This window comes from Bidens hawaiensis, unplaced genomic scaffold (genome assembly GCF_021521415.1).
Source record: "Bidens hawaiensis isolate Kalapana, Puna unplaced genomic scaffold, B.hawaiensis_p1.1 tig00009327_1, whole genome shotgun sequence".
NCBI lineage: Eukaryota > Viridiplantae > Streptophyta > Magnoliopsida > Asterales > Asteraceae > Bidens > Bidens hawaiensis.
Window position 1 is genome coordinate 448,825 of NW_027491688.1, and position 17,120 is coordinate 465,944.

Sequence of the window (17,120 nt, forward strand, 5' to 3'; positions counted from 1 at the left end):
ATACCATAGTGGCCTTTGAGCGGTGGATTTCCCTATACTTGGTTGCGGGCAAGTCACCAGTGTTGTCCGCAATCGTGAGCAAGGATGGTCTTTTGCCAGTGGGTTCTACCCGGGCTTTGTCGGTTGTTAAAAAAAATAATTGATTTAATTTAAAGTACTATTGTTGTTTAATTATGACAAAGATTCAATACAATATATATTTTTATTTTTTATTTTTTTATTTTTATTATTAGAGGATTTCACAAACTAAATTTCAGCTATTGATGTTGCAGAGTGTCAATGGAACATCAAGAAAATCTAGTTCTCAGGTAAAAGCTAGCAGTTTTCTATTTCATTCTTATTGAACTGTACGTTGTTTGTTTAAATCTTCTCTCTAGACTGCGAATGATGTATTGATAAAGAATGGCAAACAAAAAAAACAAATTATATAAAAAAGACTAAAATATATAATAAGTGATGGATCTAGAAGAAAAGTTGAGGGTAGCGCGGGCTATTTTTTTTTCAAAGGGAGCCAATACATAAAATGAAGATAAAAAACATATTTTGCACTAAAAATGTATTTCGCCAAGAAAGTTAAGAGGTAGCGCGGCCCAACTTATGCTAGATCCGCCCCGACTTGAATTTTATTGATACAAATAAGTATTAAAATTAAAACTGATATCATGCAAACATTAAGACATCATGAAATGAATATCATTTTTTTTTTTAAATCTTGATGTAATAAACTTTAACCATTTATAAAAACAACTATTACAAATAAGCCTAATATAGACTCAAATCTTTTTTCATACAAGTATATATGTATCAAAATTAAAACTGATATCATGCATGCAAACATTAATCCAACATGAAATAACATGCATGTTTTTTTTATTTTCAAAGCACGAGCTCTGTATGAATTTATGTTTAACATTTTGTAGGAAAAAGAGAATGAAACCCTACGGAACAAGGATGAGAAAAAACCTGTCAATGGTAATATAGTTATTTCTGATTCTCAAGATTCAGAAAACACTCCATTGGTTAACAGACTAAAGGCATTAGCTGCACAAGATATTGCATGTTTTCACTTTCCCGGTCATCACCGGGGTCGTGCAGCTCCATCTTCGTTGTCTTCGGTCATTGGAATAGAGGCCTTCAATTTGGACACTACTTCGACACCGCAGCTCGATAACATTCATGACCCCGAGGGCCCCATTTTGGAGGCACAAAAGAATGCAGCTAAAGTGTTTGGAGCTAAAGAGACATGGTTCTTAATTGGAGGTACCACAAGTGGGATTCAAGCAGCTATTATGGCTACTTGTTCACCAGGGGATACCCTGATTATTCAAAGAAACTCACATAAATCCGCATTTTCCGGTATGGTGTTATCCGGTGCAATACCAAAGTACATCAATGCAGAATATGATTTGGACTGGGATATGGCTTGGGGCATCACTCCATCACAGGCAAGTTACATTTTCTAAAAGAAAATCATTATAGTTACATATTAATTTGACCAAAATATTCATTATTGTATGGTGAAAATCATCTAGTTGACCAAACTAACCTTTTAGCTTTGACCATGTTCTCAAGTGAGTAGGATTTGTATATTCTTATTAAAGTTGGTACCACAAAGATTATAAACACGTTTTCAATGTTTTAAGTTTTGTAATATTTTTAAAAAATAAAAAGTTTTTTTTATAATATTATAATAATTAATGAAAGAAGTTTTTGTTTGAAAAAGTATTAAAAAATGTTAGAAATTAAATTATACTTTTAGGAACTTTATATTGAACTCAACTTGTTTTTAGACTTAAGGAATATTGATTGTGCTCATGTCTTTATTAATATAAGAATAGTGTGAAAAAGGTTTTTTATTTATAATTTCCGGAGGACGTATTTGTGCAATCATGTGACAAAAGAGGTGTAGGATCTAATATTATGTCACGTGCGTCAACTTGTTGGATGAATATTTTGATAAATTAAAAAGGTTAATCGCTACATTGATAAAGTCGTTAATTAAAATAGTATTTTTGATGATTTTGTATGGCAGGTGGAAAAGGCAATAAATGAATTGGATGCTGAAGGTCGAAAAGCATCCGCTGTTTTCATCACCTCTCCAACTTATCATGGCGTTTGTAGCAATCTAGAACAAATTTCCGCCTTGTGTCATTCTCACAACATTCCGCTTATTGTAGATGAGGCTCACGGAGCCCACTTACGCTTTCATGAAACCACATTACAACTTTCAGCTCTTCATCACGGGGCTGATATATCGGTACAATCAACCCACAAGGTGTTGGGGTCTCTCACGCAATCTTCAATGTTACATATGTCAGGAAATATTGTTGATAGAGTCAGAATATGCAAGTGCCTTGAAACCCTTCAAAGCACAAGTCCTAGCTTTATTCTTTTAGCTTCCTTAGATGCTGCAACAGCTCAAATAAGTGAACACCCAAAGACCATTTTTAACAAACCGGTTGAACTAGCCATGGAAGCAAAAGGTCTTATAGAAAGGATTCCTGGAATGACGGTCCTTAAGTCATCTACTTTTGAGACCGACCCTTTAAGAATTGTCGTTGGGGTGTGGAAGCTTGGTATATCTGGTTTTGAAGTTTATAATATCTTAGTAAAAGATTATGGAGTGATTGCTGAACTTGATGGGACACGTTGTGTCATATTTGTGGTAAATCTAGGTACCAATAGGGATGATATTACGAGACTTGTGTCCGGGTTAAACCATATATCTCAAACTAGTAAATCACATCGAGTAAAGAATATACAGCCTCTAATTGAAACGAAAGCTAGCATGCGATTGAGCCCTCGAGACGCCTTCTTCGCTAGTAAAAAGAACGTGAGGTTTGAAGAATGTGTTGGGAAAGTGTGTGGGGAGTTAGTATGCCCATACCCGCCGGGAATCCCACCACTTACACCTGGGGAAGACATCACAGAGGAAGCATTAAATTATTTGATGGAGGTGAAAAATAATGGTGGTTATATTTATGGAGTTTCGGATTCAACTCTCTCTACCATGGTTGTTTGCACTTATAATTAATCCATCATAGAATTTTTGACAAATGGCGTATCGAGCCTGATCATGTAACAAATTCCTTCATTTTATTGATTTCATTTCATTCTTAAAAGCGCAGCAATCGTTAATTGATGCTATCAATTCATGCATTTATATAGTTATTTAAATTCATATCTGGTCATTTCTTTTAAAGAGCGATCTTTTCCATCTTTTATGCTGCAGTTCTACAAAATGATCCCCTCCTATAACTATAAGAATATTATTTTTGTCAAAAAAAATAATAATAAAAAAAAATTAAGGCAGCAATATTAAAGCCAAAACATTATGAAAATGAAGAAAAACAAAATCTAAAATCAAATACAAGTTTAGACCTCATCAATATAGAAAAACCAAAGGACCGCATATTGGAATTCAGATTAGTATGCCAAAAAAAAATCTATGGGATCTTGAACAACGGCCACCAAATTTCAAATTAGTACGGCACAAAATGGATCTCATTCAATCTGCAAACCATTAAAATGTTAAGAAAATCGATCTTCCCGTAGTAATATTGACCTCTAAACTACCATTATCAAATTTAACTGTGATTAAGAAAACGAGTATTACTGAAACATGAGCAGTTAAACTGAGCAATGAGAAGCGGATTGCAGTCAACGAACATACCTTTGACTTTCAGAAAGGGACACGTGAACAAGTACTCTAGATCGATCCTAAAATGTCTCGAATTTCTACAACAGATGGAATGTTTTCAGTCGGGTAGACTTTTGTAGCAAGTTGAGCAAAGCTTTCATACTTGTCCAGAAATTCTTTCTGCGTGTTTTCATAATGAAGTTATTGTTGTATGTAAAGCGTCAAGCTTCATTATTAAAAACTTGATTATATCACAAAACACAAATTTATTAGATTTTTTTTATTTGCAAAGCCACAATACCTTGCATTTGTCCCATAGTATTGGAAACAGTTCCTCAGAGGTCAAGTTTTTCATCAGTTTCTTATGCATTGCAGTGATGTGTTTGTCAACCTGTGTACACAAGTAGTCTCAGTAAAGCATCAATAGAAGTTAAAACTAACAGGATGCAATTTATTTGAAATTTTAATTTTCTATCTCACCCCTGTTAAGCCGGATTTAACCACCTTTCTAAGATCTGATTTTGACATTCCAACTTGAAATGGAACCTGTAATTATCAAAAAAAAAAGTAATTAGCATCAATGCAACATCACATGGTTATGCAAATTTAAGTAGAAAAACATGGAAACAAATATCCACGCTTACCTCTTCTGGGGTAATAGTTAACAAAAGATCCTCAACTTTTCGAGCAAACTGGAAAAGGCGCTCAAATTCCTGCAAATATTGAAAGAAAGCAAAAGGATACAAGATTGTCAATAAGAAACATGATATGTTATAGTGCCATACAAGTGTAATTAACTAATAACTTACATAGTATATGATAACACTCATATGACGCGTGCAAGATTGTTCATATGCATCACTTGCTTGATGATAAAATTTAGCTAAAGTTGGCACACAATTGGCCAGGTCATACAGACTGCATAGAACTGCTTCTCATCAGCATCTAATGTAACCATGATCAAGAAAATTATATTGCATTAATTAATTAACATGGGTATACTACATCAATACCTATTTTGGAATGCTGCATAGTTTTCTAAAAGAAAAATATCCGGGTGTTTTACACTGCCCTGGGAAATATTATCCAGCGTCACAAACATAACCCCGATCTGTCAAATAATATTCACCGTCAGTTTGTTATATTTTAGATTAGCAATTAGTTAAAGTGCTCACAATTTTAATATATGCTTGATCGACCAAATCCCTAGATTGCCCCTTGATATATTGTTCCATACGGGTGGCAAGTAATGCAAATCTACATTGAAGCAATACAACACAACTGGAGTAGTTAGGCATGTAAACGTACCGAACGCTCAGGGAACAGTTCATAAACCATTTGACAGGAAGTTGGTTTATTTAATAAACTAACAAACATGAACAAAAAGATTCATTCCTTTATGTTCGTTCATTTAAATTCGCTTGTGTCCGTTCATTTATGTTTGTTTAAGTTTGGAAGTTTACATTCGTTAATATATTCATTTAAATATTTTTTCCCCATTACACCATTGACTAACTTTTTAGGCCAAACACATTGTTCTTCACATTACTTTTACTTATTTTAGCATAGTTATGTTTATTAATATATGTTCATTTATGTTCCTTCATTTACGTTCGTAAAATTGTTCGTTTATATTGTTACCATAAACGAGCACAAACATGTTCATTTCTTAACGAGTGAACAAGAACAAGAAAACCACGCGCGTTTAACTGTTTGTGTTCGATTGTTTGTCCGGTTAAAGTTAACGAACGAACGAACGAACACATGCATGCTCCGTTCGTGCTTGTCTGATTCGTTTACAAGGCTAGAAATTGTATAAAAATAATTGGTACTAAGGGCAAACGTGTCAGTGACTAACATCAAATTGCAGCAACAGGAGTAAAAAACATGTATACTTTACCTAGGTATAAATGGCATGGCAGTGCTCGATTGTTTAGCATTTTTCTCATTCTTTTCTATCTGGTAACGAGCGTCATCTACAAACTGCAATATACGTTACAAACTGATTGACAAATTAATATGACTTTGAATCTAAACTGGTATAATAATAATAGGTGTAGCTTACACGGACAAATAATGTACTGATTCTATCTTCCAATGCGACAAGTAAGAGGCGCACATATCCGGATGTTTCTGATTTCAAATCAGAAGTATATCGGTTTGTTATAGCATGCATTGATATGCACAGCAAAGGATCAATCTTGTGGGCCCACTCCACTGTTGCAAAGAAGTCATCCTGAAAGTCAACAAGGAACACTTAAACTTACAAAACTCAAAAGAGTGAGTATTGTCTCTTGTACAATTATAGTATTAACCATAAACATCTTGTAGTTACTTGTATCCCATCTAGTAAATCACAGAGTGACTCATTTAATGCCCCCAGGTCCACTGCACCTGCATGATTCCAAATACAAAGCTCAAACTGGTATTTATTACATGAGCAAAAAAGAACAAACTGTAGCACATATTATTATTTTTTATTACTATTATTATTGTTATTACCCTTGATGCCATCTTCATCATCCTCCATCATGCTTAAATAGTCCTCATCATCTTCATCATGAATACTTGGTGGATCAGGTGTTGAAACTTCAAAGCGCATAAAAAACGATAAAAATGAACTCTGCAGTTTAAGAAACAGTAACGTTAAAAGCATAGACAGAAGATGATAAAATGGAATACGAATCTTTATCCAAGAACCAAAAATGTCACACAAACATACAGATATAATATGTATGTATTATGTATGTGTGTGTGTGTAGAGAGAGAGAGAGAGAGGCGGAGAGAGTTAAGGAGAGATGAGCTTTGTTCACACCTCATCGACAAGGAGCGGGATAAAAGTCTCTAGCATTTTGGAATAAGCTTCAGAAACCATAGAAGTGTTTACGTTTATGTTGGGGGCACTGGAACCTTCAAACCAAACACTTTGTACTTTTGGTGCTTTAGTACCAGTACGAAGCTCGTTAGCAAATTCATGAGCCTAATATTAGACCGTAATAAATTTTAAAAACCAAAAGAGGACATCAGTATAGATTTTAAATGCATATGTGGCACGCACATTTAAATTCCTACTAATTCATCAAACTTGAATGCAAATAATATTTCAACTGCTTTTACCTCATGCCGTAAAAGCTGATTAACTGAATTACAATACGTTTTCCTCAAAGGAGGCAAGCTACTTTTATCAAGAATCTGATAATACACCATATATATATGTTATTCATAGTTATAGATATAAACCAATAAGTAAAGTGAAGTTGCCATGTAATTAACCTTCAGGTGATGCAACAGACGCGCATAAGTTCTGCATTTGTTTTGAATATCAACATGATTAGGTGCCTTTAGTTTCCCACGCTGCACAACATCAGATGGTTATAAGATTTATTGCATTCATGAAGTCTATAAGTTCAGAAATTAAAAGGCACACTAAGAAACAAACCTGAGTGAAGTTTCTTTTATCACTCATCAGAGAATCCACCATATTAACAAAAAAGTCCCTCAAAAACTCGCAGGCTAATCGTACAAAAGTCAACTTTATTATGTCAAGTTCTGCCCTCTTTTCCTTAACCTGTGACAGAAATGCATAAAACACTACCATTTTCCACATCAAACCAAACATTATTAACAAAAAAATTATAGAAAAGCAATGAACATACAGCTCTCGCTTTTGCATAGCTGGGATCCAATGCATCAATACCTCGCGAGGCACTTCTAAGCCATTCACATGCCTCGATGTATTTATTCAGGGATTTCAGGTCAAACGAGCCTCCGGCTAGACAATCTGAAATCTGTTATGAATACAGTCATGTATCATTATCGAATGTACGATTGAATAAGTTAGTAGTGGCTGAAAATAATATACCTCCGAAGGGATATGCAGTTTCACATGAAGCTTATCTAATTCCACAACTAAAGATTTATAATTTAAAGACTGTAGTTCCAGCTTGTTGTTGCGTGCTTCTATCTGTGATCACAAATTGATATTTGATGGATTTAACAGTATAAACCACAAAACGACTGTTGGTAAACAATTAATAAAAGAAAGGGAACATGCATTAGCCTGCAACAATGTGTAAGCATGTTCTTTTCTACATTTAAAAAATCAATATTAGAAAGGAATAAAACGGTGATATAAAATATAGTCTAGCATAATGTCATGCGATCCATACCGCCTGGATGTCCTCTCGCATATGTCTGAGTTTCACATTAAAAAGTGCCAGCCATTCATCCATGTCTTCGACACATATTGCGGCTGACTCAAGCCCCTGCAACACCTGCAGAAGCATAAAACATAAAATATGAAATTCAGAAAGTAAACATGGCTTTTAATAAGAAAGATAGCTTATTATACAGTTCTTTACTAAATGGAATCCATGTTATATGGCGATCGTGCAACATGAATCATAACGAGTTAAATAGTTTTAATATCCATAAAAGAAGCCTATAGCCATTCCAAGAATTATATATTTTGCCGAGTTGACCTCTATTATGAGAAATTACCTCAGTTACCAAAGGCTCACTTTCCAAAATTGCATGCACATTTGCTGCTTCCAAAGCATGCAATTCCCGTTTTAGCCTTTCCGATAAGACTTCTGCTTCCCCAATGCTAATCATATATCTATGCACAATGCCATTACCACCATCATCATAAACATATACAATGACCTTATAATATAAAACCTCACAAAACTTTTGGACATTCCAGTATTTAAAGAAAGAAACATACTATACCTTCTGATGCAGCATTATTAAGTATATGCGTACAAAACTACAAATTAAAAGTTATATTTATATGCATACCAGCTATATTGAAATGCAGAGGCATGTCATATGACAATTATCATATGTAGTAAGATAAACAAAAAATATACACGTACGTGTTTAGAAGAGCTTCCATGTCCTCTTCTTCTGCTTGTGACACAAGTTCATTTTCAACTGTGGCGTCGCCTTCTATAAACACATCTCCAGAAGGTCCATCTACAAAATTCTGTTGTTTAGAAGCTTTCGACGCATGTTCCTACAAAATTAGTAAAAGCACAATGTTGCAAAACATATGTTATACAAACAAAAGATACAGGCAGTGACATAAATGTTTCTACATAAACATGATGACTTGTAAAATGTGTACACACCTTAGCCCAAAGGGCTAACTCCACAATATCAATACCAACAACTTTCGGTAGATGACCCGATGCATCCTTGCAGATATTAAGAATACAGACCAATATATGATTCCTAGTCAAGAAAATGCAAGGCAATGATAGAGTGATGATAGACAAACTTGTTAATAATATTAAGGGTTAAAGTAAATGGAACTGGGATAAATTACCTGTCATCAAGATTTCGCATGGTCCACTGAGCAGGAACAACTCTCTGGTGTTTAAGATTATCAAAACCCTGTTGGAAGATTAGTTCATGCAGGAAGTTATACAACAATTAACTTGAATGGAAAACCCAACTTCTTTGAAAAGAAAAAAAAACTAGAATATGGAAAATAAGCCTTACCAGCGTAAATGTGCATCCAGTGGGGTCATTAGTAAATAACTCCACCTTCCCAAGACGCTTTAACTTGTATACTTTTGCTTGCTACATATGTATGAATTTGCAGAAATAAATTGATATTCTCTTAATCAGCAAAGCAATACACGTATACAAGACGACTATACAGATGTATTAAAAAGAAAGTTCTGTATATACCTCAAGACCAGTACCAGTTGTATACTTAAAGACACGGAGAAACGCCTTAGTTTTTGAACTTTTATTTTTTGCTGCATAAGGCACAGATAATCAAAACCAAGGTAACAAATAATATATATAGTTAAGTGATAAACCGGTCACACGGTTATTTTGGACCAAGAAATTCATTAGATTGAAAATTTGTTGGGTGAAATCAGATCTAAAAGCTACTGAAGCAAGCAGCTCACAGAACAAAAATGAAATCAGATCTAGAAGCTTTAATTAATTTAAGTTACATATATCACAACTTAATGCTAAATATTACAAAGAAAGGGCCATTATAGAGAACTCAATTCCACCATTTGTGCTTGTATGAGGTATTTACCATTGAAATAATCAGGTACGACCAAGACCTCATTCTAGGCTTGGCGCACGTTTAGGGCACGGTTTTGGTTCAGGACATAAAATTTTTAAATTTTAACTTTATACATAAAGATTTTTTTTAAAAAAACATTAACAAGTGAAATTAATTTTAAAAATTGAAGGGAAAAAAAGGCCTAATAATTTAGCAATTAGTCTATTCATATTTTATTAGACCAAAAGGTATGAAAAAAATTCTATATAAGGCCCACATTTAATACTCGTCTTAGCTCAAAATCTCGGAGACGAGCTTGCAAGTAGTCATCATATATACTTATTTTTCCTTCCAACATGATCATCTTCTGTGTCATATAGATATGCATGTATAAGCACATCTTCATCGTCATCATCGTACTCAGTAAATCCCATCAATAGCAAAGCTATAGTAGGGTCTCGTCTCGAGGACGGTAAGATGTAGACAGCCTTACCCCTACCTCGTACGAATAGAGAGGCTGCTTCCGGTGAGACCTCCGACTCGATAGTAGTTTTGCATCAAGTCTTGGGCATAAGGCACATAACACTCAACCATCGGCCGATTAGTGCATGCACCCTTGTCTTTCACTTTTGCCCCGGGAGGACCAACCACACATATATACATTAGATGCGCACACATCAAAGAGGGCCCATATAAGCACATCTAGTTATCTCAATTATAACATGCATCTTCATCAATTCAATTCCCCTCCTATTAGTGAAATAATTTACAATTAACATAACAGTAGTATATATTGAGTAATGCTGCCACTTGCTTCAGACTAAATACACTGGTATATATGACTACAAACAAACAGACTGATTACCAAATGAATAATAATAATAATATAATGTTAGCACTTACTGGAGACGGCAAGAACCCTAGGTTTAGCGATCTGCGCGCCTTTGCCAATTTTTCCTTTGCCCCATGCACCTTTGCTTTTGGCAACACGAATCGACATTATTATCTTCTGTTTCGTGCCGTCGATTGCGGCTTCGCACGCTCGCCGGAGCTCTTTATCGTCCGCGGTAGATTTCGCCATTTCTTCTTCTTCTTCCTAGCTCTCTGTTATCTGGAAACCATATACAAATTTTGTTTAAAATCTAATCTGGATCTTAGAGAATGAATTTGTGAGAAAATTTACTCAGATAGATGGAGATCTGTTCTTAAGCGTCGTCTTCATCACATCACATCGCAATAATAATAATAATAATAATATTAATAATAATAATAATAATATTAATCCTCATGCCAGATGTACGGACGCAAGCTCATCCTCATCAACTGTTTGTTTGTGACTCCATGCACGTATCGTAACAAAATTACGCATTTTAGGAGTAGGGGCACTTTAGTCATTTCATGCCGACTTAACTGGAAGAGCTAACTCATCTAATTATAACAGGGACCTCATGGGTTACGGTTTCAAACTTTTAGGGAGGCTATGTGTAATACTGCGCAATACCAAAATGGACCATCGGTGTAATTAACTCTCAAGGTTACGGTTTTACACTTTTGGAAGCAATAGTAATTTTTACAGGTTAATATGAACATTCTTTTTTTTTTCTTTAAAATTCAACTACAATATATAGAAACATAGATATTACATCAATATAGCAGATAGGCGGGCAACAAGCTGCGCCGCCACCCCTTTCTGAATTGCAAACCCTAACCTGCTAAAGACATACCCCTGCCCCTTTGGAGTCGACACATTGCTATGCACAACATCTTGAGTGTGCTTATAAGTAACACCCCTTTCCCCTCATAAATTTTCGGATATATTGGTTATCAAATCAACCCATTAGTCGTAAGATGTATGAGTGTATAACATTTTGTAAACGACTGTGTACTTTATTGAGATGTATAACATCTCATTTGTTGTCTTAATTATATTGGCGTATATCGCACCAAAAGAAGCCTTATAATGGTGTATACATGTTCTCTACGGGTGTATATGTGCCCTACATAGACATGTACAAGCCTTATATAGACGTATACAAGCCTAATACGGGCGTATACCAACAAATGTGGTACACTTATATAGATTTGAGTCCTCACATTTGATAATTACGAATTTGGTCTTTTAACATCTTCACTATCAGAGGTGTGTTAGAAATTGCTGCAAGATATTCAGTTAATTTCCCGTGTTTGATACGGTATGTTTTCAACTTTTTAGGCACATTAATCTATTACATTAGTCATTCACTCATTATAGCAAATACCAAGTGCAGGTCATCAAAGAGACCAAATCCAAAAACAACTTCAATTAAAAGAAAAAACTACAAACATAAAATTAAGCGAATCAGTTCGATGATGCCAAATCGGACCCAAAGGCCAAAGAATTAACATGATAAAGAAGATATCTACACCCACCTAGCTTTGGTCAAACCTATACCGACTATGCAGTATACATTACAACTACACAAATAATAATACCAAAAATAGCTTCCGCACACGTGTGTTCCACAAAAATACCATAACACACAGTAACAAGATCAACGGATAAGAATCATTCTAAAGGCTTGGCCTTGCGTATATGACCCATGCTATTAACCAAATCTCTCCGTGTGCAAACTGGAAACATATATTTATGTCTTTTAACACCTTTAACCGCCACAAAACATATGGAAAACTAAGCTGATCACGAGAAGTAAACCTAACAACCTCGTTGAACCAAAGACACATAAATAAATTAGTTACTGGAGTATGCTCCCTCACAATCACAGATGCCTCATTTAAAGCTGCAAAAAATAAGCATACAATTATACTTCATAAAATGTGACAAATAAATAGATAATATGCATATTCAGGTATCCTTGATTATTTGTTTATACCTTTTTTGCCATTAAATCTTTTGTCTTCGGGGAGACCATCATGGTGGTACTGAGTAATTTGTACTTCAACTTCTTCTGGAGTGGCTTTGTTCTTCTTGACAACAGCTTTTGCCTCGTCATACACGTTACTGCGGGCCCCATGTTCAGAAATGCAAGCACGGATTTTGAACCCATAAAAGTGCCTCAAATCCACCCAATGGGTCTCTCCTAAATTGGGACTTTGAGTCTACCCATATTGAATATCTTGCATTCGGAAAGAGACGATGTGGCAGCATCTGATGACATCACCCTAGTCAGTACAGAAACTGAGGCCTGTAACCTAACCGAAAATTCAGTGAACGGTTCGCGAACCGTTCAACAAAAAGTGTTTTTTTAATAAACAAACGAGAACTGTTCAACAAAAAGTGTTTTTTTAATAAACAAACGAAGATGAACACATGTCTTGTTCTTTCATTTATTTTCATGAACATTTGTTCATTTAACTCGTTTATGTTCGTTCATTTAGTATCCATTTTTTTGACTTCATTCGTTTACTTCGATTATATATTCATTTAAATTTTTAAAGTTCATTACAACGTAGTTTGCTTTTAATACTTTTTAGGATTAGCGCATTGTTGTTCGCATTTACATTAACTGGTTTTAACTCAGTTATGTTCGTTTATCTATGTTATTTCGTTGATGATCATGAACCGTGCATTTTGGTTAGCGAACGAACATGAATAAGAAAACCCCGTTCGTTTAATTAATCAGGTTCAATCGTTTGTTCGGTTATAGTTAAACGAACGAACATGATCATGCATCATTAGTGTTTGTTCGGTTCGTTTACAAGCCTAATAAAGACCTTAATTTGATAAAGAAAAAAATAATAAAACTCAGATCAATACCTTTGGAATTTTACCATTCAACCTTTGATCTCTAAAAGGAAGATTTTTAACTATAACAACACGCCACTTTCCAATAAAACCATCCTTGTCAATAATATGCCCCTGTTTTTCCTGTGTTGTAAGAGTAATTTCATCCCAAAATGCTACATAGCATACCTGCATAAACCTAGAGATCATTAAAACTTTAAATGCAAGGACATTTATATTAATTTGAACTTTGTATCTGAATATGCAGACCTTCTGAAGTGACGTATTTGTCATCCCAATAGGTTGATAAAGATCATCTCCGCCACCAAACGCGCAAGTAGAAACCACACTTTTGCAAGTTTGCATGTAACTTTTGTCTTCATTTGATATCGTAAAACCTCCATTATCACTGTAGAAACCACAGTGCACACATGAAGTTTCATTCACCTGTATCATCAGTAATCGACAAATTAAACCAATAACATGTACCAGAATTAAAAGAGGCAATAGCCATATTACCTTAAAACTTTGATCTCTCCGATTAAGAGTTTGGTAACCAGTAAATAGATTAAACTTTGTAGTCCCCGACTCGTGTAGCGAAATTGTATCATAAGGTGTATCATTATCTGATATATATATTAGTTTCTTAATAGGAACAGGTGAATCTTTATTCATCTGGAGATCAATATTTTGAAGTTGTTCAGGAGGCAGGAGCTTCAAACAACCTGGATTTGGTGGTACTTGATTTCCATATAATTTTGGAAGCCTGGAAAATGAGTAGTAGTAGTAGTAAGGCAATAATAAAGAGTAATATTGGCCACTGTCTCGTTAGCTGTTTGCAAATTGGATCGCTGCTTTTTCCTCTGAAATCAGATTTCCGGCGTTTTCGTCCTGGACAGGAACATGTCTTGCCGGAAAACTCATCGGGCTGGTCCTCCGTCACCGGAATTGATATGCTTTTATTGAACATATTTATATTTTATTATTTTATAGTAACGACACCTGCCGGGCGGCCGGAGATCTGTTGATTGCAGCTGACGACGTCGCAACCCCGTAGGATCCTTAAAAAAAATATTGCATTTAGGTCCCCTTAAACTAATGAAAATAGTGCTGTAAACGAACCGAACGAACACGAACAAGGCATTGTTCGTGTTCGTTCGTTAAAAAAATAATGTGTTCATGAACGGTTCACGAACACTTACCGAACGAGATTTTATGTTCGTGTTCGTTCATTAAAGAAACTAAGGTGTTCACGAACGGTTCATGAACACAAATAAAATCGACAGAGCAATCAATCAATGTAAATAATGAAAGCATGTAAACGAATTGATCGAACACGAACAAGGGCATGTTGGTGTTCGTTCACTTAACTTTTTACAAACACGAACACTTAATCGAACACCTATTTATATTCATGTTCGTTTATTTAAAAAATGAGCATTTGTGTTCGTTTAGGTTCGTTTGTTTAAAATCTAAACGAATATAGCTGAATAAAGATAAAGAACATATATGAACACAAACAAACATAAACGAACATAAATGAACACAAATTAACAAATATAAAACTTCAAGTAAATGACTCATTCAAATAATATTTAATTATTTAATATTAATACATAAATAAACAGACACAAGCGAACATAAATAAACAATCATAAATAAACGTTCATGAACATAAATGAACGAACGGAACATGTTTTTATGTTCGTTTGTTTAATTAAACGAACACAAACTTTTTGTTCATGTTCGTTCGTTTATTAAATAAACGAACATAAACGAACTTGCCGCCGAACATTTCACGAACAATTCACCGAACGTTTGGTTCGTTTACAGGCCTAACAGATAATATGCATATTCAGGTATCCTTGATTATTCATTTATCAAATGGATTGTTTTAGATGGGGAAAACCGGACTGTGGGTTACATGGATACCGGCTCGGTTTCAAACCGATTCTGGTCGAGTCAAAGAAAATCAAAAAGGATCGGTCCAAACTTGTTCGGATTAGAAACTAGTTTTAACAGAAATAACCCGGTTCAGTTTGAAGCATTAATATACAAGGGTTAAGCAAATAAAATTAAAAATCTTCGGGCATATGATTTTTACCTTTTAGGTAAACGTAAACGGGTAATTGGTTTTTTAGATAATCAAGTCGGGTATCAACTAATCTCACACCATGCTCAATACCCAAAGGGTTTTAGGTATGTATGTGATCGTCCCTAGTGTATAATAAAGCCTCTAACGACTCCCCGATGAAGAAGTTCAGTTTCCATCACTGTACAGATTGGATCAAAATAAAACAATTTCACCTAACACATTTTTTGGATCATTTTGAATCGGCTTTCAAATCAGGAACTTGTTTTTATTAGCACCTCAAGTACCTTTTAAGTTTTAAACCCTAGAAATACAACTCAGGAATTCAAGATACCACCTAGTAGCATGGTTGTAGAAATCACGATTTGTGTCAATTAATCTCGATTAAATTTGATTAATCGATAGTCCACACCCCGACCATCTAGCTAGCGACTAGTGATTACTACAACATTGCGTCTGGCAGGCCTACAACTTCTTGGATTTAACATCTTAACATATTAGGATATGATCACAATTGTATGGGTCTAGGATGCTTGTATTGGAACTTTGTTAACATAATCGTTGGACACCTGGACTATATCTTGTGTTTGGGTTCCCATTTGGGCTTAAACATATCCAGGCTCATAAGCCATTACACAACAGTTTTTTTCCTTTTTTCCTTTCTTGTTTTCTTTTTTACGGAAACAAGCGCACCTCCTACTATTCATCTAATGTTCACTTTGTACTCACTAGGAGTGAAACTCGTATCACATTAATAACGATAAACACCTAATGTCATTATGTCAAAATACCATTGGCATGATGTCACATCAACTAAACACAGTTTTGTTTGATAACTATAAGTTTCCCAAATACCAACCACGTGAGGTTATTCAATCTTTAGTGCATAGCAGGACGGACTATCAAAGGTCCCTCCTTTAATTTGGTGGTTGATTCTTATTTAATAAAAATGGAAAATCAATGACAGTAGTTTCCTGTTGTCACGAAACGATTGCATATATACGAGTATAGTACGTTGGCAGGCCCCTACGTTGCCTGAAACATTTAAATCCCCAATTCATATATCAAACCACACACACCCTACATGATTTAATAGACCACCTACCTTTTTTTCTGTTTTCTTTTTCATAACAACTTGGAAGTTAGCTTTTACATCTTATTGTTGATTTTAGTCAACTTTTTTATTTATAATTCTATTAGAAACTTCTATTAATCTTAAGATGCCAGTCTTGTACGTTACCATCAAAAGTTGAGTCGCTGAAGACGAAGAAAATGGTGAAGAACATTCCATAAATCATGAGGGTAACTTTTTCATCGAGCCAAAAGTCAATCCAACTTTTCCAGTATATATATCTATATCTATATCTATATTTATTTTCATCTTCTACAAATTCTTCGCCTAATAAACTAGAGTTAATAGCCATTTTCGTCCCTGTGATTTGCTATTTTCGCCACTTCAGTCCAAAGTTTGAAATTTTGTCAATTTAGTCCTTATAGTTTTAAACATTAGCCAATTACGTCCCCCCGTCTAACGGCATCCAACTATGCCGTTAGATTTAGGGGTATTATTGTCTTTCTCCTATTTATATTTAGTTAATGGTCAGTTTCGTCCCTGTAGTTTGATACTTTTGCTACT

The 17,120-nt window shown here is 34.8% G+C and overlaps 1 protein-coding gene and 2 pseudogenes across 2 annotated transcripts; 1 reads left to right on the forward strand and 2 right to left on the reverse strand.

Annotated features, from left to right (window-relative positions):
• Nucleotides 1-263: 263 nt before the first annotated feature.
• Nucleotides 264-3,034, forward strand: LOC143531984 (uncharacterized; annotated as a pseudogene).
• Nucleotides 3,035-3,709: 675 nt separating this feature from the next.
• Nucleotides 3,710-10,752, reverse strand: LOC143531985 (exocyst complex component SEC3A-like). The gene is made up of 26 exons (XM_077027153.1): nucleotides 10,575-10,752; nucleotides 9,338-9,408; nucleotides 9,146-9,226; nucleotides 8,970-9,037; nucleotides 8,773-8,875; nucleotides 8,518-8,657; nucleotides 8,372-8,408; nucleotides 8,141-8,305; nucleotides 7,810-7,914; nucleotides 7,503-7,604; nucleotides 7,297-7,428; nucleotides 7,080-7,208; nucleotides 6,914-6,994; nucleotides 6,758-6,832; nucleotides 6,456-6,620; nucleotides 6,143-6,263; nucleotides 5,976-6,034; nucleotides 5,706-5,876; nucleotides 5,541-5,623; nucleotides 4,816-4,897; nucleotides 4,654-4,751; nucleotides 4,450-4,558; nucleotides 4,285-4,353; nucleotides 4,121-4,186; nucleotides 3,942-4,031; nucleotides 3,710-3,820 (listed from the first exon to the last, which is right to left on the reverse strand). The coding sequence occupies exons 1-26, from the start codon at nucleotides 10,750-10,752 to the stop codon at nucleotides 3,710-3,712; spliced, it is 2,691 nt and encodes an 896-aa protein (XP_076883268.1).
• A 1,245-nt stretch (nucleotides 10,753-11,997) lies between these two features.
• Nucleotides 11,998-14,362, reverse strand: LOC143532013 (putative hexosyltransferase MUCI70; annotated as a pseudogene). Its single transcript, XR_013135104.1, has 5 exons — nucleotides 13,912-14,362; nucleotides 13,663-13,839; nucleotides 13,426-13,581; nucleotides 12,542-12,816; nucleotides 11,998-12,448 (listed from the first exon to the last, which is right to left on the reverse strand). The product of XR_013135104.1 is annotated as a putative hexosyltransferase MUCI70 (transcript).
• Between the last annotated feature and the right edge of the window lie 2,758 nt (nucleotides 14,363-17,120).